Here is a 21,104-nt window from a genome sequence, read left to right as displayed (position 1 = left end):
GAAAGAGGCTGAGAGATGAGGCACTTACTTAAGTCCACCTTAGATACATCCTTGGCTAAGGTGAGATTTGAACTGGAGAGTATTACCTACTCTCACAGCTCAGTCTTGAGGCACGCTTACTTGCAAGTAAACCCCACTGAGTTCAGTGGGACTTCGTCCAAATAAATGCGCTTAGGAGCACCACCTTAGATAGTAAGAAGCTCACTAGCACCTTTAAGACGAACAAACTTTATTGCAGCATAAGCTTTCGAGAAACACCGCTCTCTTTGTCAGGGAGCTGTATTTCTCAGAAGCTTACGCTACAATAAAGTTTGTTAACCTCAGATAAAGGTTCCCTTGCTCGAAAGCCAGTAGAGTCCGACTCTAGGGTTGCGGTGCTCATCTCCCTTTCAAAGCCGAAGATCCAGCGCTGTCCAAAGACGTTTCCGTGGTCATGTGGCCGGCATGACTAAACACCAAGGCGCACGGAACGCTGTTACCTTCCCACCGAAGTTTATCTTTATCTACTTGCAATTTCTTGCTTTCGAACTGCTAGGTTGGCAGGAGCTGGAACTAGAGACAGGAGCTTATTCCATCATGCGGCACACTCGGGTCACAAACTGCTGAACTACCGACCTTCCACAGCCTGCAGTTCAGCGTCTTAACCACTTGAGCCACCGCAGCTCCATTAGCCTCAGATACCTGCTCCTTATTCAACCCATTGTGGCCGGGAGAGTTCTAGTTTTGTGGCATGGTAGCTAATCCTAATAAAAGGTCTTCTGTGGATTGTGATTGGTTTATGGATTCTGATTACGGGCCAGTAAGAGGGCAAAGAGTCTAATTTGGAAATACCTGAATCGGCAAAGAGGAATGTGTCAACCGGAGGATAATGAACTAATGGGAGCCTGTGCATATGGGAACTGACCCACAACATGAGTTAAAACTATCGAACAAGGCTTCAATTGACTGTACAACACACGCCATCACCTTAAGTTTATCTCCAAAATGGTTAATACAATGACTATGGAGGAGGAGGAGGAGGAGGAGGAGGAGGAGGAGATTGGATTTATACCCCACCCCTCACTATCCAAAGGAGTCTCAGAGCGGCTTATATCCTTCCCCTTCCCCTCCCCTCCCCTCCCCACAACAGACACCCTGCAAGGAAGGTGGGGCTGAGAGAGCTCTTTCCAGAGCTGTCCTTGAGAAAACAGCTCTGACAGAACTATGGCTTGCCCAAGGTCATCCAGCAGGTACAAGTGGAGGAGTGGGGAACCAAACCCGGTTCTCCCAGATTAGAGTCTGTGCACTTAAGCACTACACCAAACTAGAGGAATGCCTTTGCTTTCTGCATTATTAGGAATCTGTGTAACTCCCTTAGTGTCAGGGAGATGAAAGATGAGCTGCTGGCCTTTGTACTTCCAATGGAGAAACACCAATTGTTTGCTTTTCTGACTCAGAGGGACAGGAAAGCCACCTGACATCAAAGGCATGGATATCTAATTGCTCTGACATTCAGCACAATGATGTCAGAGAAAGAAGGCCTTTAAAATCATGGCCTGCAACAGGGGTCTCCAACACGGTGCCTGTGGGCACCCCGATGCCTACCGACATCTTTCCTGGTACACATCTAGTGTTTTTAGAAAGTGGGCTTCTGATTGGCCACTGGCCATTTGATTGACCGCAGACGCAAGAGAGAAGTCCGGTGTGAGTAGATGAACAATATAAACAAAATGACACCGAAAACAGAGCATCAAACGTTATATGGCTCTCTGCTTAACACGAATGACACAGTACAATGACTTTCATCACTTATCATGTGGCAACCTTCAATGTATTAATGTAAATTCATACACACTTGAGCAACATCACTTCAATAATGCAGACCCCACCGGCTATTGTTTGCGAAAATAACTTTTTGAACAGTAGCAGGCTGGGTCCGCATTACTGAAGTTTTGCTCGTTCACGCTGGCTTCCAAACAAGAATTGCCGAAAGCATAGCTGTTGGAAGCACGCCAAAGAAGTCATCAAATAAAACCGCCTTCAATCCGTAGGGGTGCGTTGCCCTGCTGTTTTGTAAATTAGTCAGTGGAATTATTGCTGCTGTTTTGTATATCAATATTTGGATCTATTCCGTGTTTCATCTATACATACTTGTCTAATGGATGCAAGCCATTTTGAAGCGATTGTCTCCAATTCAGGAAAAGGGAAGAGTCATCGCTTTCAGAATTTCGTGACGAACGTTGTAATTCTAGCGCTATCTTGTTCGCTGCATCGAGCAGAGGAAACTTTTAGCTAAATGCCTGCTCCTTGACCACAGATGGTGCTCCAGTGCGTACAAATTTATATCAATACACTGAACGTCGCTACAGGATAAGTGATGAAAGTTATTGTACTGTGTAATCCGTGTTAAAAAGAGAGCTATATAACATTCGATTGACTGTGCAAATTTTTAGACGGGCTAGTTTGGCGGCAGCTGCTACCACAGCTCAAAGATCCTCACTGTGTGACAGAAGGTAAGCCGGGGCAACCGCTGTATAGCTGGCTCCACCTCCTGCGGCAGCCATTTTGTGGCAGCCAGGGCTATTTTGGGGCAGGAACGCACAGGAACGGAGTTCCGGCTGGCTTCAGAGTTGGCCATGCCCACTATAGCCAAAACCTCTACGCATGCGTGGCTAGAGAGGGAAGGCCTGGAGAGCGACCCCCCCAGTGACTCTGAGGCGGGCTGGCCGGGGGGGGGCCTGGAAGGACTGGGGAGACATTTAAATGCCTCCCTGTGCCTTCCCCGGCCTGTCCAAGGGCCAGCTTGCCCGGGCTTCCCGCAGCTGCGGGGCACTCAGGCAAGCCTAATATGCTAATGAACTGTGCTGTCAGGGGTGTGGCCTAATATGCTAACGAGCTTCTGCTGTTGGGTATGGCCTATTATGTTAATGAGTTCCTGCTGGGCTTTTTCTACAAAAAAAAAAAGCCCTGGTGGCAGCCATTTTGTGGTTGCACCCGCCATGCCGGTTTAGAACTCTAGAAGTGTCCACAGACTTAAAAAGGTTGAGGAGCCCTGGCCTAGAACATCTCTTTCATCCCATAACATACAGCCTGAGGAAGAGTATTGGTGCAGCTGAAAGCCTGCACTCTGCTTTTGTGTCACTGTCACTGGTCCTAATAAAAGATATTAGAAGAAGAAGAAGAGAAGAGATTGGATTTATACCCCGCCCTTCACTTGGAGTCTTAGAGCGGCTTGCAAACTCCTTTCCCTTCCCCTCCCCACAACAGACACCCTGTGAGTAGTGTTCCCTCTAAGCTGAGTTAGTGTGTGCTAACTCACAGTTTTTTAGCCTCCGGCTCACACATTTTTGTCTTTGCTCAGGAAGGATGGCTCCAGAGCAAACTAATTTATGCAGTAGTCAAATCACTGGCTCACAACTTTAATGCCAGTAGCTCACAAAGTAGAATTTTTGCTCACAAGACTCCACAGCTTAGAGGGAGCATTGTCTGTGAGGTAGGTAGGGCTAAGAGAGCTCTCTCGAGGACAGCCCTTGAGAGAACAGCTCTGAGAAAACTTATGACTGACCCAAGGTTCCACCAGCAGCTGCATGTGAAGGAATGAGGAACCAAAACCGATTCTCCCAGATTAGCGTCCGCGCTTCTAACCACAACACCAAACTGGCTCTTTCACATCACCTAGAGATCTTTTACACCACCTGCTACCTGATTCTTTTAACAAAGATGCCTGGGATTGTACCTGGGACCTTCTGCTTGCAAAATAGGCTCTTCACCTGAGCCACAGCCCCTCCCCAAAGCAGATGAGCACATGAAAGTGTTTTATACCGAATCTGACCATTGGTCTATCAAAGTCAACACTGTCTATGTTAGAGAATGAACTTAATATTTTGCTTTATGAACTATGTTTATTGCTACACACAATGGACTGTGCACACACACACACAGGCTCAGAGAACTGTGGAAAGAAGGTTTCAGCTACACAGTTATCAGCCTGGCGAAGACGCACACACCTCCATTATTGTGAGCAGTAAGAAACAACAACTTGAGCAGAGACAGCCCCCATTGCTGAATCATTAGTGGTCACGTACGACACATCACTGCTTTGTTCCTGCATTGGTATTTCCTGCCAAATGGACATTTGGTTCACAATGAGAATGGCCAGCTTCATCAACACTACAATGGAGCATCCTGACGCCAAGGTTTTCACACCTGCTCAGATGCCCTCCTTTGAGTAAGGTTTTAGATTACAATATTGGCCACTCCTTATAGGTCACCACCCCTCCCTACATGCAACCAAAAGGATTGTTTTTGGTACGGACTAACAGGTAGGTGGGTCCACAGGTTGGAACAGTTATCACCCACCTAATGGACCCACTATAAAAGGTAAGGACCATTCACCTGGCCCTTCCTAGGTAGCATCCCCCGCAACAACCCCTGTCTGCTTTTTACTCCTCTTGAGCCCCACTTGCTATCCCCAAACCCTTGCCTCTACTTTGATCTCTTGATCTGCAGTCAAGAGACCCACACGTTCTGGCTGGTTCTGGTCATGTGTGAACTCCCTTTAGTTTCTATTTCTCCCCATCCATTCTTCATTGGAACATCCAACCTGCAAGACAGAGAAGTATGGCCCATCATCACCCCCCCCAACCTGCTAATGCAATTGTGCTTGTTTTAATACTGTATTTCTAAGGAACTTGACTGAATGTGCGAGTGCATCAGTATTGTTTGTATGAGATTTATTTTCTTAAGTAAAATACATTTATTTTAACAACAACAGCCTCGAATCCTTCTCTGGTAACTCTTGGTGGGAACAGGACCTTGGTATAGTTGGCAAGGACCCATTTATAAATTGCCAATTTGCTGTAAATAAAGCAATTCGGCTAACATCTGCTCAGACCGGCAGCAGCTGTCCAGGGTCTAAAACCAAAAGACTTTCACATCATCTACTGCTAAGTTGTTTCAGCTGGAGATGCTGAACCCACGACCTGCTGCATGCTAAGCAGATCTTCCACCACTAACCACAGCCCCCTCCCATTCCTCTGACAGTCCCACACTTCCCCTGGATTCCTTTGACAGCTCCGTACTTTTTGCTCTGAGAGGCATCTGCTTTTGTGGCCCCCGTTTCTTTACTGCTTCTCGCGAAACCCTTTGCCGCTAAAAAGCCTTACGGCTCTTAAATCCCACTCCATCGGATATCGATCTGATAAAAGGGAGCACCATTTCATTTCCTGGTTTTCTACCCAAAGGTAATAATCACAGCTTTCTCGCTCAGGGAGGAGGGCCACTCCATGGACTACGACTGCCTCCCATCTCTGCATCCTAAGTCTTCTTCTCACCCCGGACCGAGCCCGTGATTGTGAGTCATATCGGCAATCGACAGTAATGGCCCACGGAGAGGAACCCAGTGGCTACAAACAGATTCCTGTGGTGGCCGCCTGCATGGAAGGAACATTACAGGCATTTCTCTACATCTGCTCGGATGGTCCCCTGCAGCGCGGGAAAAGCAAACTCCTCGCTTCTCTGCTATTATAACTTTGGAGCCGTCGGACGCCGATAAATTGTTAGCTTTCATCGGGCTATGAATACTATCACAGAAACATCCCCAAACTGATATTTTAAAATGCATGGCAACAGGAATGAGATATGCAACGGTAGAAGGGAGGGCGAGAAAATATGTTTTTTATATTTAAAGTAGGGTCTGAAATTGATTTTTTTTGGGGGGGGGAAGAGGGTGCCCGAAAGCAGCGTTTGAGCTCGGAAGCTGGTTTTAAAAAAAGGTCCGTTTATGAAAAACAAATTGGAATTATGTGATATTTCATAAAGACAGAATGAGCGCTTGCCTGGCATTGTAAGTGGAAATGCTTCTACCCCATTTAAAATTTTTTAAAAGTATTTAAAAGTTACAAAATGAAGTGCGAGATGAGCTCCATCAACAGCAAACTATGTGAAATATACATGTTCAGAGGGACATTTTGAGAAAGGGATAGGATTGCAGTATAACAGAATGATTACAGAAGATTTCCCCCCCCCCAAAGGGAATATACTAATATGTATACTCTGTTGCATTCCGTGCGCCTTGTTGTTTAGTCATGCCGGCCACATGACCACGGAAACGTCTTTGGACAGCGCTGGCTCTTCGGCTTTGAAATGGAGATGAGCACCGCAACCCTAGAGTCGGATTCGACTGGCTTTCGAGCAAGGGAACCTTTACCTTTACTATACTCTGTTGCAGTATGCTTTTATTTTGTTCTCGCTGCATTATATTTCTACGTACACAATACCAGTTCTTGCATTATTCAACATGTCACGTTTAATCCTTACGTCCTGTTTCAGACTTCTGCTATCCCAGTCCTATTACATTGTTTGTTAGACAGTTCCTCGTTTGATCGATCATACTGCCTTACATTACATAATCCGCCTTGAGATTCAGTGAGAAAGGCAGACGATAAATAAAATAGACGAGTAGAGCACAGGATAGCTCAGTGGCAGCGTTTTCAAGGAAGAGCCAGTTTGGTCTAGTGGTTAAGAAGGCGGACTCTAATCTCGAGAACCGGGTTTGATTCCCCACTTCCCCACTTGAAGCTAGCTGGGTGACTTTAGGCAAGTCTCTCAGCCTAAAAATAAGCATAGCTCGCCACCTAGTGGTGCCAAAACCAGCTACAGCTTCAGCAGCCAAACAATCCCTTCTGGGATCTCCTGGCTATTCCACACACAATGCTATAAGATAATTAATTAATTAATTAGCATTTTCAAGAATGCAGATTTAAGCAACTGTTACAACAGCCCTGTAAGGTATTGCTCTCGCAGTACTGCTGGAATGTTCCAGAAAGTGGCTTTGGTATGAAGGCCGCTGCTGTAACGACCAAGCACAAGCAGAGAAGCACTTACCAAGAATGTGAGGGGAAGCCTCGTCTTCTTGGAGAGACACATGTCTAGCACCCGGTGGGATGTCAAACATCTTAAGGTACCCTTTGGCATGTGCAGTAAAGGCATTGGGAGAAAGCAGAAAGAAGAAAGGAAACAAAAAAAATCATAGCTAACGTTAGTCGGCGGCAAGAAGAGGCAGGTCCCATTTGCAGATGGAGAACATCCATAGGCCCACGAAGAGTTCTAAGAAAAGGAGAGATAGGTTGGCCGCGTTGGCACAATTAGGCAGTCTTGCGTTTCCTTCCGCCGGGCACAGAGGAGGAGAAAAGCAAGCTCGTCTTATTGCAAACCTATCAGCCACTTCGGTTGTTATGGCGACCGGATGACCATAACGATTTGGATCATTTAGGGAAACCATTTATGCTTCCTGCGGTTTTGTGGAAGGTCAACACTGAAGTTACACAGCTCGCTGGGTGACCTTGGGCCTGTCACACACTCCAACCGAACCTACCTCGCAGGGTTATTGTGAGGATAAACCAGAGTAGAAGGGAATTACATCAACCTCTTTGGGTGCCCCACTGGGGTGAAAGGCGGGATATAAATAAATAAATGAATAAATGTGAATCATGAAGAATCCGTTTGTTTTTCCACTGACTGAGATCAGAGGATTGTGCACGTGTTAACTGACTGACTGACTGACATACTTATTTGATTTATTTATATCCTGGCCTTCTCCCCAATGGGACCCAAGGTGGTCTGCATCATTCTCCTCGCCTCCATTTTATCTTCACAACAACCCTGTGAGGCAGGTTAGGCAGAGAGCGTGTGACTGGCCCAAAGTCACTCAGTGAGTTTCCATGGCAGAGTTGGAATTCAGACCTGAGTCTCCCAGGATCTGAGTCTGACACCCTTCCGAGTGACCCAGGGCTCTTTTTGTAGCAGGAACTCCTTTGCACCCCTAATGTAGCCAATCCTCCAGGAGCTTACAGTAGCCCCTGTAAGAAGAGCTCTGTAAGCTCTTGGAGGATTGGCTACATTAGGGGTGTGTCGCCTAATATGCAAAGGAGTCCCTGCTACAAAAAGAGCCCTGCGAGTCCCGCTATGCCACACTGGTTCCCAGTGAAACTGCTGCAATGGCTACTGGAAACAAAATTCAGCTCACTGAGGATCTCGTATGTCCTTTTTTAAATTATTTTTTTAGCGAACGGATGACAGATGGATGGAGGCACGATACGTTCTCAGCCGATTCTGTCACTGGAATCGACAATCAAGAATTCCTCACAGGAAGCATAAAAGGTTTGCCTGTACGGGTTTATTTTTTGCAAATGAGCGTAAGTGACTTCCCAGCAATGAGACAGGCAGCAAAAAAGAAAGAACGGTCTACGGTGGCTATGGATGCTCAACATTCTGCAACTGGGTGACACTTACCCAGGATATTTTTAGATTCTTTGGTTTCAGAAACAGAGACATCGCGGGCTCCTTTGGGCAAAGTGAACGCTCCTCTCGTCTTCCCTTAAACAGAATGTCTTTTGTTAGTGACCGGGGCACTGAAGTCTTGAATTTTCATTGACTAGCTTCACACGGGCGACACCGATCCGTCAAACGTTCACGTATCGTCACCCGCACAACAGCTCTGAAGCCATTCTGCACGCAGTCAATGAAAAGCTAAGACTAAAACCAGAGCCACGAAAAATGAGTCGGATACTTGCAGATTTGGTTTTCCAGAACCTCGAGCTCCTTTTGGCACCTCTTGCTTAACTGCTTCCCTGTTGGAAGAGGTCGGTTAAACTTGCTTGGGGGTTAACTCCTGGAATGCCAAATGAAATCTAATGATAAAAGGCGAGACATCCCTCTAGAAGCGAAGATAAAGTGGTCCGCTGCTCCAAACACCCGCCTCAAGGACAACCATCAACCAGACTTTCCCCCCATTAGTAGACTGGACTTTGTGAATGGTTCAGATATACATGCCCAGAACTCACAGCGACATAGCCTAGAACATCCTCAAAAAGTGGGTTGATCCAAGATCCTGCTGGATCAGACCAATAGTCCATCTGGTCCAGCATCCTGTCTCACACAGTGGACAACCGGTTCCTCCAGATGGCCAACAACAGGGCATAGAGGCTGAGCCCCCCCCCCAGATGTTGCCTCCTGGCTCTGGGATTCAGAGGATTAGTGCCTCTGAATGTGGAGGCTCTCCTCAGTCACCATAGCTTGTAGCTATTGATAGACTTATCCTCCATGAATCTATCTAATCCCTTTTCAAGGCTATTTATTCTTGTGGCCATCACTACATCCTCTGACAGCCAATTCTACATTTTAATTGTTCTGTGTGTCAAGTAGCATTTCCTATGGCCCGTCCTGAACCTACTGCCCATCAGCTTCATGGGATGCCCCCAAGTTCTAGTGTTTTGGGAGAAAGGCCGAACGGTAATGTGAACAATTCATAAGACGAATCCGTGTAAAATGAATAGGGAAGAGACCATTTCAGGTTGACTTCACACGGTCACGTGGACTGACGTAGATTTAAGAGTTATGACATAGACTTTGGACCCACATTTTCATGAGGACTATGACCAGGGGACATCTCCTGCAGGAGCGCACAGGAGCGGAGCTCCGGCAGTAAAGAGCCCAGGGGGCGGGCACATGCAACAAGTCCCACCCCCTGCTCCCAGCAGCCCTCAGTCAGAGCAAGAAGCAGCCAGGTAAGCTGCAGAGCCCCCCCCCGCCCCCCCGTCCAAAACAGTCCAGTGGCACCTTTAAGACCAAGTTTTATTCAGGTACAAGCTCTCCCTCCTCTGCGAGGACAGATCTGCACGTTCCCCCCCCCCCACCAAATAGCTAGCAATCCAAAACAGTCCAGTGGCGCCTGAGCGGTGGGTGTTGCCTTCGGACACACTTCCGGTGATGTCAGGGGGTGTGACATATGCAAATGAGTTATGCTAATGAATTATGCTAATGAGCTCAGGCACCTCTTTTCCTATGAAATGACCCCTGACTATGACTATCCATTTTATCAGGAGGGTAGGTGGGTTGGTCTGTGGTAGGAGAACTGGATTCGAGTCCGATGTGGTTAATGTGTCCCGTGCCCATTTTGAGTGTCGTGGCTCTCTTCTACCACATGTCTCCAATACTGCAGAATGTTTTGTGCGTACATCACACATGAACACCCATGAAGCTGTCTTATACTGAACCGGATCATCAGTCCATCAAGGTCAGTATTGTCTACTCAGACTGGCAGCTGCTCTCCGGGGTCTCAGGCGGAGGTCTTTCACATCACCTGCTGCCTAGATCTATCACTGGAAATGCCAGGGATTGAACCTGGGACCATCTGCATGCAAAGCAGAGGCCCTTCCCCTGAGCCACAGCCCTTCCCCTAATCCTCGCTCTATCTACATCCTCACTCTGTATCTGGACAGACTGTTCCCGGATACAAAAGGCAATTAGGGAGCTCCTGATCCTGAAGAACTCCACGCACAGGCTGGGGTCTCCATGACTGCAACACAGCAGCCGGACACAGAGAGATTAGCTTTTTTGACTTTCATTATTCACAGCTATAGCGCTACATGCACCACGGAAGAGTCAGGGAGGCGGAGTTATCCCTACCAGGCTTCTTTGGGGTCCGCGTGAAGGTCCCTTTTACTGTCCGGCAGTGGGAATTATCTCCTCCGCACACGCCACACTTGTCTTCAGCTTTGTTGGACCCGATTTCCTTGTCGCAGCCCACTTTCTGTGGAGAGAAGTTCAAGCAAAGCACCGGAACTCAGAACTGTGGGAGGTACCATTCGGAAAAGCACAGAATCCAGCTCGTATCTGCTGCCGTTATCAATAATCGTAAATAGCAGGCTCTCTGTACTCTGCAACTACACTCTGTGGGAATCAAATCCCCGGGCCCAGCATTCAGCATCCTGAGACTCTCCATTTTTATTAACAAAAATAGAGATGCAAGCTGCTAGCCCATATGGCTGGTGAAATTCCAAAAACCAAAAAAGGGGCTGAGCAGCAGGTAAACGCCCTTTCCCTGGACTGAAAGAGGCAGAGATGACCAAAATAATATGCAGCTACCTGGCTGAAGGTATGTTCCTCATACAGGTTGTGGAATTCTGTTTCCCAAGTTGTGCAATACAGATTTCTTATTTCCCCCCTCCTCATATGCCTAAATATCGGCCCTGGTTATATCGTCAAGGGAAGGCCTCGGTTCCTGTACCCTAATTTTGGTCCTCCAGAGGAACTTGCTGGCCGCTGTGTGAGACAGAATGCGGGACTAGGTGGACCACTGGTCTGATCCAGCAGGACTCTTCTTACGTTCTTATTTGCTGGACTTGGTAACAGGAATGCTAAAGGAACCCTTTCTCTTTTCCAAATCCATTTGCTTGCGAAGGAAAGCAAAATGAACAAGACTCATGGTAAAAAGCTATGTCATGAAAAGTTTCTACCGCAATGAATACATGAAGCTGTCTTATTGTGAATCAGACCCCTGGCCAAGTTCAGTATTGCTACTCAGACTGGCAGCGGCTCTCCAGGGTCTTAACTGGAGTCCTTTCACATCTTCTACCACCTGATCCATTTAACTGGAGACGCTGGGGATTGAACCTGGGACCTTCTGCAGACCAAGCGTGGCCCAAATCCAAATTATGGTCTTTACACTATCAAAAAACTCCGTGTTGACCAATAGCCACTAAGAACACAAGAGGCTCCATGTTGGATCAGGCCAATGCTCTGTGTCACACAGTGCCCAAAACCCAGGTGCCATCAGGAGGTCCATCAGCAGAGCCAGAACTCCAGAAGCCCTCCCACTGTTGCCCCCCATGCACCAAAAATACAGAGCATCACTTGCCCCAGACAGAGTGTTCCAGCTGTCCAATGATATTTGTTTGCTAATGATATTTAGCTTCCCCGACTGCCCTGCCCGGGAGCCGCACAATAGGTGTGAAAGAGCCGCGTGTGGCTCCCGAGCCATAGTTTGGCCACCCCTGTTCCAAAGGATCTTTCTAAAAACATTCATGGGAGTGGAAACATTTTTACACGACAAATTTTGAGGCCGCTCACAGCATGTCTTGGAAGGCACTCTAGTTAAAAGGAGCCACTTAAAAAGACCAAAACAGCCACAATTGTCACTCACCACACATTCTCCACGCACACAAATGCTGAAGGGGTCTTTGTAGGAGCAGCGAGTTCCATCGTGGGTCAGCTGTTTCATATATGCAACGTCTCCTGTCTCCTTGGACTGGCAGTAAAGCTGGCATCTCTTGGTAACTGCAGAAGGCAGGAATTTATTTGTTACTGAGTACCACTGTGGCTCAAGTGGTTTTAAGACGCTGAACTGCAGGCTGTGGAAGGTCAGTAGTTCAGCAGTTCAAGACCCGAAGTTGCCGCACGACGGAATGAGCTCCCGTCTCTACTTCCAGCTCCTGCCAACCTAGCAGTTCGAAAGCAAGACATTGCAAGTAGATAAATAGGTACCACTACGGTGGGAAGGTAACAGCGTTCCGTGCACCTTAATGTTTAGTCATGCTGGCCACGTGACCACAGAAACGTCTTCGGACAGCGTTGGCTCTTCGGCTTTGAAATGGAGATGAGCACCGCAACCCTAGAGTCGGATTCGACTGGCTTTCGAGCAAGGGAACCTTTACCTTACCACTGCTATCTCATGCTTCCTCTAAAACCGGGTTTCCTAAAGGGGTGCTCATGTGTACCAATCAGTCCTGCAGCTAGCCGGGGGGGGGGGGGGGCGGGGGGGGGGGGGTGTGGGTGAGGGGGGCTATGCCCCCACAGATATGCCCAGCACCCTCTGGAAGGATGCCAGACCCCAGGTGCGAACAGGGGTACCTTGGTTTCAGGTGCGGAGCAGGGTGCCATAGGAGGCGGAGCTAGCCACAAAATTGATACAGCAGGAGGAGGAGCCACACACCCTCTGAGAGAGGAGAGCCAGTTAGGAGCACGGACTCTAATCTGGGAGAACCGGGTTTGATTCTCCACTTCTCCATATGCAGCTGCTGGTGTAACCTTGCGTCAGTCACAAGTTCTTTCAGAGGTGATCTCTCAAGAGACCATATTAGGGAGACTCAGAAGTTGAATTGTGAATCCTATCCCCTCCTCAGCCCCACCTACCTCACAGGGTGTCTACTGTGGGGAGGGGAAGGGAAAGGAGATTGTAAGATGCTCAGAGACTCCTCTGGGTAGAAAAGGGCGGGGTATAAATCCAATCCCCTCCTCCTCCACTCATGTCCCCTGGTCCGCCTTTGGTGGTCACAGTGGACCCCCTTCCATTCTAACTAGCAGAAAAGCAAGTTTGGGTCCAACCAAGTGAGTTTTAGGGCAGAATTGGGATTTGTACCCACGTTTCCCAGATCCCAGTCCAACGCCTTAACCACTGCACCCCACTGGCTGTCAATAGGTTTGGAACACGATGTTCATGAACCTAAAGGACAGTTCTGCCACTAGAACTACAAATGTTATTTGGTCCTAAAAACAACGGCGGAGGGGGAGTTGAGGGGGATTAGGGCTGGAGTCCCGAGGAAGCGGTGGGGGACACATCCCCCCCACACACACTGTTTCCCCAATTGAAAACATCCCCTCCCCAGGGATGTTCTAAGCCTCAATAAGGTAAATAGGCAAGAACATGTACTGTGTCTGTCTTTTTCCCCCTACTGGACCTGTCTTTTTCCCCTACTAGGCCTTAATGCAACCTGAGGGGCATTTTTTGATCAGGGAAATAGTGCAAGGACCAGCGTTAACCATCCTTCTCCAGCATCATGGCCATGATGTATCAGCGTTAAGTTTTACCCATGCTCAGTAGCACATGACTTTGACTCGGGGCCCAGGGCTCTTTTTGTAGCAAGAACTCCTTTGCATATTAGGCCACACCCCCCTAATGTAGCCAATCCTCCAAGAGCTTACAGAGCTCTTCTTACAGGGGCTACTGTAAGCTCTTGGAGGATTGGCTACATTAGGGGTGTGTCGCTTAATATGCAAATGAGTTCCTGCTACAAAAAGAGCCCTGCGTGATACTGATACAATCAGGGTTGTTTTTTCTTTTTTAAAAAAAGAAGCGCCGGAACCCTCAAGAGGGCAATGACGTTTTCAATCTGTATACTGAAAACTCGTGAAATTTTAAACATTTAAAAAAAGAATTTTGTCAAAGAGGTTCCGGAACTCTGTTCCAGCGCATTCCCCCGGAAAAAAAGCCCTGAATATAATCATAATATCACCACATCAGAGTTGTTCTTTGGCAATGCACCAGTATAGGGGCAATGTTGTTCGCTCTTGCGAGGCAAACCCGAGAGTGTTAACGTTGTTCCTGGTCTCCTGGCTGTTCTCCCGGAAAGGTTGAGAACCTAGGTATTAAGCTAATTGCACAAGGCAGAAAACATCTGCTGCGTTCATCGTGAGAAGCTACCTTGGCAGAGGGACAAGAGATAAGGAGCTGTAAGGTTGAGATCAACACATTCCATGCCATGAACGTATGCCTGTAAATTTCCCTGACGAAGGGGGGAATAAAGGAGGGGGAAGGAGGAATTATTTTCAATAAATATCTCTGCTCAGCCTGGCGAGGGTCAGAGTTTTCCAGCAACCGTTTGCCTTGTGTCTTTTTGAACCCTGCAGCGTAGCACACCAGTACCATGGAAAGTGTGTGTGTGTGTGGGGGGGGAAGATGCAACGTGCTAGAATTGATAGCAATCTGCCCACCGTCCTATTTCAAAATTAAGTTGATAGATTCTCTTGGTTAAACTAGAATCCAGGAGGAATGGAAGGCAGCACGAGAAGACAAATCCTGCTATAGGACAAGGAAACATAGAAGAGCTACTCGTCCCCGTTTGTGTGGATTGTCATCTCATTAAAAGAAGAAGGGTTGGTTTTTACATCCCGCTTTTTTTCTACCCAAAGGAGTCTTGTAGCATCTTACAATTGCCTTCCCTTCCTCTTCCCACAACAGACACCCTGTGAAGTAGGTGGGGCCGAGAGCGCTCGGAGAGAACTGTGATTGGCCCAAGGCCACCCAGAAGGCTCATGTGGAGGAGGAACGGGGAATCAAACCCAGTTCTCCAGGTTAGATTCCACTGCTTTTAACCACTACACTTGGGAGGGAAGGCATCATGGCGTAGCTCGATCTTGTCGGATCTCAGAAGCTTAAATGAGAGACCAGATCTCAGAAGCACTTAGATGAGAGACCACCAAGGAAGGCTGTGCAGAAACCCCCTCTGCTTCTCACTTGGGGCGGCTGTAAGTTGGTGGCCACTTGACAACATGTACATACGTGACTTCTCTCCCAGTGAAGTGAAGCAAACAACCGAACCACCCAGACAAAGGGTGCGGTCACACTGTCCCTTTGATCGGGATTCGCCACTGTTTCCTCCCGCATTTAAAGTTTCTGTTCACATGCGCCGATCCGCCTCCCGCACCGAAGCAGGCTCACTCTCGCAATACTCGCGGGTTTTCCTGACCCCGGGAAAATCAAGTACTTTCCTGGCTCTCGCGCTTTGAATGCGCGATTTCACCTATATGGACAGCCCTCTTTCGCAATGATTGCGAAATGATTGCGAATAGGGCCATCTGACCACTCTCTGTAGATTGTTTTTTTTTTTTAAAAAAAGCAGGTGGTGGAGATGGCGCCCGAGCAGCACGTTAAAGCGTCCCGCGCCCCGCGCCTTCCTGCTGGCCCAGAAGCGCTGGGAGAAGGCGCGCCAGGCCGGCGGCGACTGGGCCGATGGCAAGGATGGCCCCGTGGCCGCCCAAGAGCAGCTGCTGCCGTCGCCGGATGGGGACGAGGGCGAGGGGGACAGCCAGCAGCCCGTAAGAGGGATGGCTCTTGAGGGGTGGTGTAGACATGCAGAACCGGAACAAAATATTCCTGTTTAAATTAAAGCGGGGACAAGGCGCATTTACAGTGCCGTGTGACCTAGACCAAAGTCTGCAGAAAGGGGACAAGAGCAAGGAAAGGGGACCGCTTACCGTCGGGATGCTCGTAGGGCAGCCAGTGGTGTTTGCTGCTCTGATACTCGAAATGCGAGTTGCGCTGCTGACACTGCTGAGCTCGGAAGTCTTCGTAGTGTTTTGGACATTCCTCCATGTTGCACAGCTGGTACTCAAAGTTGACGCCCGCACAGTCTCGACCCCCGTTCACTGGCCTTGGTGGGGTGAAGAGTTAGAGAAGAGATCGTATTAGGGAGACTCAGAGGTTGGATTGTGAATCCTATTTCCACCCCCTTCCAACTCCCCGCAAACTCAATTGCCCCATTTTGGCAGCAAACGCTAGCATGGTGCTCCCAGCACTTTGGAGAAGGAGGGAAGGAAAGGCAAAAGAAATGCATTAAGAGTTCTCTACCCCTGCAAGAATCATCTTCTCATCCCCAACCTCTATGCATCTTCCTAGGCAGCAAGTGATGGGAAAGACCTCAGCCTGAGAGCCGCTGCTAGTCGGAGTAGACAATAGTGACTTTGATGGACCAAGTAGAAGAAGAAGAGGAGGAGGAGGAGGAGATTGGATTTATACCCCACCCTTCACTACCCAAAGATGTCTCAGAGCGGCTTACAAACTCCTTTCCCTTCCCCTCCCCACCACAGAAACCCTGTGAGGTAGAAGAAGAAGGAGATTGGATTTATACCCCGCCCTTCACTACCCAAGAGAGTCTCAGAGCGATTTCCAAACTCCTCTCCCTTCCCCTCCCCACAATAGACACCCTGTGAGGTAGAAGAAGAAGAAGAGACTGGATTTATACCCCGCCCTTCACTACCCGAAGGTGTCTCAGAGCAGCTTACAAACTCCTTTCCCTTCCCCTCCCCACAACAGACACCCTGTGAGGTAGAAGAAGAAGAGACTGGATTTATACCCCGCCCTTCACTACCCGAAGGTGTCTCAGAGCAGCTTACAAACTCCTTTCCCTTCCCCTCCCCACAACAGTCACCCTGTGAGGTAGAAGAAGAAGAGACTGGATTTATACCCAGCCCTTCACTACCCAAGGGAGTCTCAGAGCGGCTTACAAACTCCTTTCCCTTCCCCTCCCCACAACAGACACCCTGTGAGGTAGAAGAAGAAGAGACTGGATTTATACCCAGCCCTTCACTACCCAAGGGAGTCTCAGAGCGGCTTACAAACTCCTTTCCTTCCCCTCCCCACAACAGACACCCTGTGAGGTAGGTGGGGCTGAGAAAGCTCTGACAGAAACTGCTCTTTTTCAAAAACAGCTGTGCCAGAACTATGGCTCGCCCAACTTCATCCAGCCAGGTGCAAGCGGAGGAGTGGGGAATCAAACCTGGTTCTCCCAGATTAGAGTCCGCGCACTTAACCACTACACCATGTGTTCATGTGCTCCCACATATTATAGTATTGACTCAAATGCAAGATTTACTGTTTACATAGTTATGTGGTTTAAAAAGAGAGGGTTGTCTTACATTTGCATACAAATGACAGGAATGTCCAATAACTTGTGTGTGTGTATAACTCTTTTGGATCTTTTTTGCATTTTGCATGCGTGTGTGTGTGCGCGCATGTGAGTGTGTGTGCACCTGGAAGTCATGGCGACCTCTGGTGACTGACCCCTATTGGGGGCCTGGAGGATATTCAGAGAGGTGGCTGAATAAAGCCTGCCTCCGCCTCCCAACTGCTGGCATTCCAAGGAGGTCTCCCACCCAAGTGCTTGCCAGGGTCGACCCTGCTTCGCTTCTGAGATCTGACTCGCCTGGGTTGAGCCACATTATTGTCATTTGATCCACATTATTGTCATTTTTTAAGGAGGGGTCATCTTACATTCAGGGTCATCTTCCTTTCCAATCAATACACGGTTATTAGGAACACTGCTGCCCTGACTTAGATGGCCTAGGCTAGCCCAATCTCGACAGATCTCAGAAGCTAAGCAGGGTCGGACCTGGTTAGTACTTGGATGGGAGACCGCCGGGGAAGTCCAAGATTGCTACGCAGAGGCAGGCAATGGCAAACCACCTCTGTTAGTCTCTTGCCTTGGAAACCCTATGGGGTTGCTATAAATTGGCTGTGACTTGATGGTAGGTAAAGGTAAAGGTTTCCCTTGCTCGAAAGCCAGTCAAATCCGACTCTAGGGATGCCATGCTCATCTCCGTCTCCATACCGAAGAGCCAGTGCTGTCGAAAGATGTTTCCCTGGTCATGTGGCCGGCGTGACTACACGCCAATGTGCACGGAATGCTGTTACCTTCCCGCCGACCCCCCCAATAGCTAGCAATCCAAAACATTCCAGTGGCACCTTTAAGACCAAGTTTTATTCAGGTACAAGCTCTCCCTCCTCTGTGAGGACAGATCTGCACGTGCCCCCCCCCCTCAATAGCTAGCAATCCAAAACAGTCCAGTGGAACCTGAGCGGTGGGCGTTGCCTTCTGACACACTTCCAGTGATGTCAGGGGGTGTGGCGTATGCAAACAAGTTATGCTAATAAGTTATGCTAATGAGCTCCTGCACCTCTTTTTCTACGAAATGACCCCTGTGAACTACCGACCTTCTGGTCTGCAGTTCAGCGTCTTAAACCCTTGAGCCACCGTAGCCCTCGACTTCCACCGATAAAAATGCTAATGATTCGCATCTATGTAGTGTTTTATGGTGTGCAAAGCACCCCACACATACTGCAAGGGCAGTGGATACAATTATTCCCGTTTTGCCACGAGGGACAGGAAGAACGGTGGCTGGTTTAAGATTATCTAATGAATCCATGTAGAATGGTAAGGACCTAGAGCAGATTTCCACACTCTGAATGATGAAGTATTGTACTGGAAGGTATTCTGGATTCGTATGACCACTGAAGACTTGGCCATAAGAAAACCTCTGTATGGGACCTTATTTATTCAAAGCAGGCGCGGCGGTGCCTAAGTGGACGGAGCCGGAGCCGCACCGGAGCGTACCTGCGCGCCAAAAGGGCCTGCCGATCCACCATCGGAAGACCGTGAGGAGAAGGAGGAAGTGAGAGCCGGAAGGAAGCCGGAAAAAGCCAAGCTGACCGGGAGGAAGAAGATCAACAAAAAAAAGACCTCCACAGGGTGCCGGTAGGGCAGTCCCCATCCCCAGCATATGTGGCCATAGGTAGGGATAAGCGATTAACTGTAAGCCGCTCAGAGACCCCCTGGGGGTTCGAGCGGGGTAGAAAGTTGAAAGATAAATAAATAAATAAATAATTTATGTATTTGTCAATTCCGCAGGGCCTGCAAGACGGAGCTCTTCCGCCAGGCTTTTGAGTAGGAGCCACTGCGACCGCTATTCCACCTGTACCCCCTATGCCCTGGCGTACTAACATCTGATTGCCTGGCCCCAAGGGTGGAGCGAGGTGCTTGGACACGCCTCTGAGGACAAGATCGTAGGACGTAGCTATGTGAGGTTAAGATCTCCCCTTCTTGCTGAAATTTGTTGTAATTTGTTATGATATTTTATTGTAATTTATTGTTTTTAAATTATATGTTATTGTTTTAACCCGGCACACAGTGCCCTTGTTAGCCGCCCTGAGCCTTCGGGGTAGGGCGGGATATAAATGTAAATATAAATAAATAAACCTTGAGAACCTAAGGCCTAGGAGAGGCCCGTACATGAGGATTACTGAGAATGGGTCAAAGCATCATAGACAGAGAAGGGAGAAGAAGTATTGTCCAATCACTCACATCATGTGGGACAAGAACATCTGTCACCAGCCCATCACAGATTAATTTATGTGTACCAGGCAGACGTTTTGCAGAGCAGATGCACAAAATGCACTTACAGAGTAGACCACAGCATATGAGTCATCCAAGAGAGACCGTGTTTAATGTATGTCAGTCATTTCTAGAGACAGGGAACAAGTGGTACTGGGTGTGTGTGTGTGTGGGGGGGGAGGTATTTGTGAATTTCCTGCATTGTGCAGGGGGTTGGACTAGATGACCCTGGAGGTCCCTTCCAACTCTATGATTCTATGTGTGTGTGTGTGTATACATATATTAGAACACAGGTGCGTGCCTGCCTTGAAGGGGAGGAGGTTCCAGTGTTGTTTCCTTCCTGGCTCTCAAGTCTTCATGCTTAGCTTGTTCACCACCCCCCTGCCCTCCAAATACAAATGCCTAGATCCAGCAGGTACAGAGACACTCTTCTGATTTACATGGGATTGTTGCACTGCCGTGTTCTGAAGCGGACGCCGGTTCCACATGTCCGTGAGCAGGAGCCGAATTTCGTCCAGGCCCCCCAGTTGCCATCTTGCTGTAGCTGGTTCGTATTCTTCCACATGCAGTGACCCTTGTAGCACCACTAAGGGAGGGGGAAAAAAATAACACAGGGTTTTGGAATGTATTTTGGCGTACTGTTCATTTGACCCGCACAGGATTTCCAAGTTGAATTCAAAGTGCTGGTCTGAGCCTCTGAAGCCCTCGCTGGCTTACATGAGCACTCCTCCGGGAATGCCCTCTCTCTCAAAGGAATTTCAGAAACAGACTGGAATGACAGACTGCTGAATTACGAGTTATCACAACACTCAGGAGAATGGAACCCCCAGGGCTTAACAGAGACATTGGATTCTTATCTCATTACATGTGCTATGTCACTCAGTTCTCACTTATACTGAGAATTACTTGGTTTATGATTATAACCTTGATTTATGATTGAAAACATTCAAAATAAAATTCAGTTGTACATCTAAAATGCCAGAATCACATCAATTTAAAATCTTAAAAGCTTGGTATATTAAACTTTGTTGGTCTCACGCAGCTGTTGTTAACTCTGTCGTTATCTGTATGCTAATTTGCTGCGATTCACAGGTCTTACCAAATGTGTTATTACAATCTTAGCTGTATTTATTGCCCAGTTACTTATGCATCTTGACTCTAACTAGCCCTTCCTGGCAACTAACCCCCTACCCTCTCTCTACCTATATGTAAGGCTTGGGGAAGTCTTGTTTCAATGTATCTGAAGAAGTGTGTGTGCACATGGAAGCTTATGCCCAGAATTAAGCTTCGTTGAAGGTGCCACTAGACTCACCCTTTGTTCTCTTGCTTTAGACCAACATGGCGACAGACCTTAATCCAGAGGTCATTTCCGGGGGGATCGCAGTCCCCCCGGGTGAGGGGCGGGGGGCGGGGCACATGACGAAGCCCCGCCCCTTGCTTCCGGCCGCCCCGCTTCTGGCCCTCATTTAGCCAGGAGGAGGCAGGAGAAGAGGGAGGGTAAGTTGCTTCCTCCCTGCCTCTCCCCACCCCTGCCTGCCTGGGGCCAGGGAGGGCCTTCGCGGGGCTTCCTCGTACTCCCGCCGGCCTTGCAGGTCCACCGCCGGGTCCCTCATGGGGCTC

The 21,104-nt window shown here is 48.5% G+C and overlaps 1 protein-coding gene across 1 annotated transcript in view; it reads right to left on the bottom strand.

Annotated features, from left to right (window-relative positions):
* Positions 1–21,104, bottom strand: part of ADAMTS3 (ADAM metallopeptidase with thrombospondin type 1 motif 3) — a 102,844-nt gene that overhangs the window by 20,539 nt on the left and 61,201 nt on the right. Inside the window, exons 9-13 of the mRNA XM_015412345.1 lie at positions 19,925–20,070; positions 15,793–15,968; positions 11,963–12,096; positions 10,447–10,570; positions 6,865–6,945 (exon numbers count right to left, since the gene is read on the bottom strand). Of these exons, the coding sequence (XP_015267831.1) occupies positions 6,865–6,945; positions 10,447–10,570; positions 11,963–12,096; positions 15,793–15,968; positions 19,925–20,070 (661 nt within the window). The remainder of the gene's footprint in view (positions 1–6,864; positions 6,946–10,446; positions 10,571–11,962; positions 12,097–15,792; positions 15,969–19,924; positions 20,071–21,104) is intronic.

The sequence above is a fragment of the Gekko japonicus genome, unplaced genomic scaffold (assembly GCF_001447785.1).
Source record: "Gekko japonicus isolate JY-2015 unplaced genomic scaffold, Gekko_japonicus_V1.1 scaffold3861, whole genome shotgun sequence".
Taxonomy (NCBI): Eukaryota; Metazoa; Chordata; class Lepidosauria; order Squamata; family Gekkonidae; genus Gekko; species Gekko japonicus.
The sequence above is the reverse complement of the archived record's forward strand: the minus strand, read 5'-3'. Positions and strand labels throughout refer to the sequence as shown.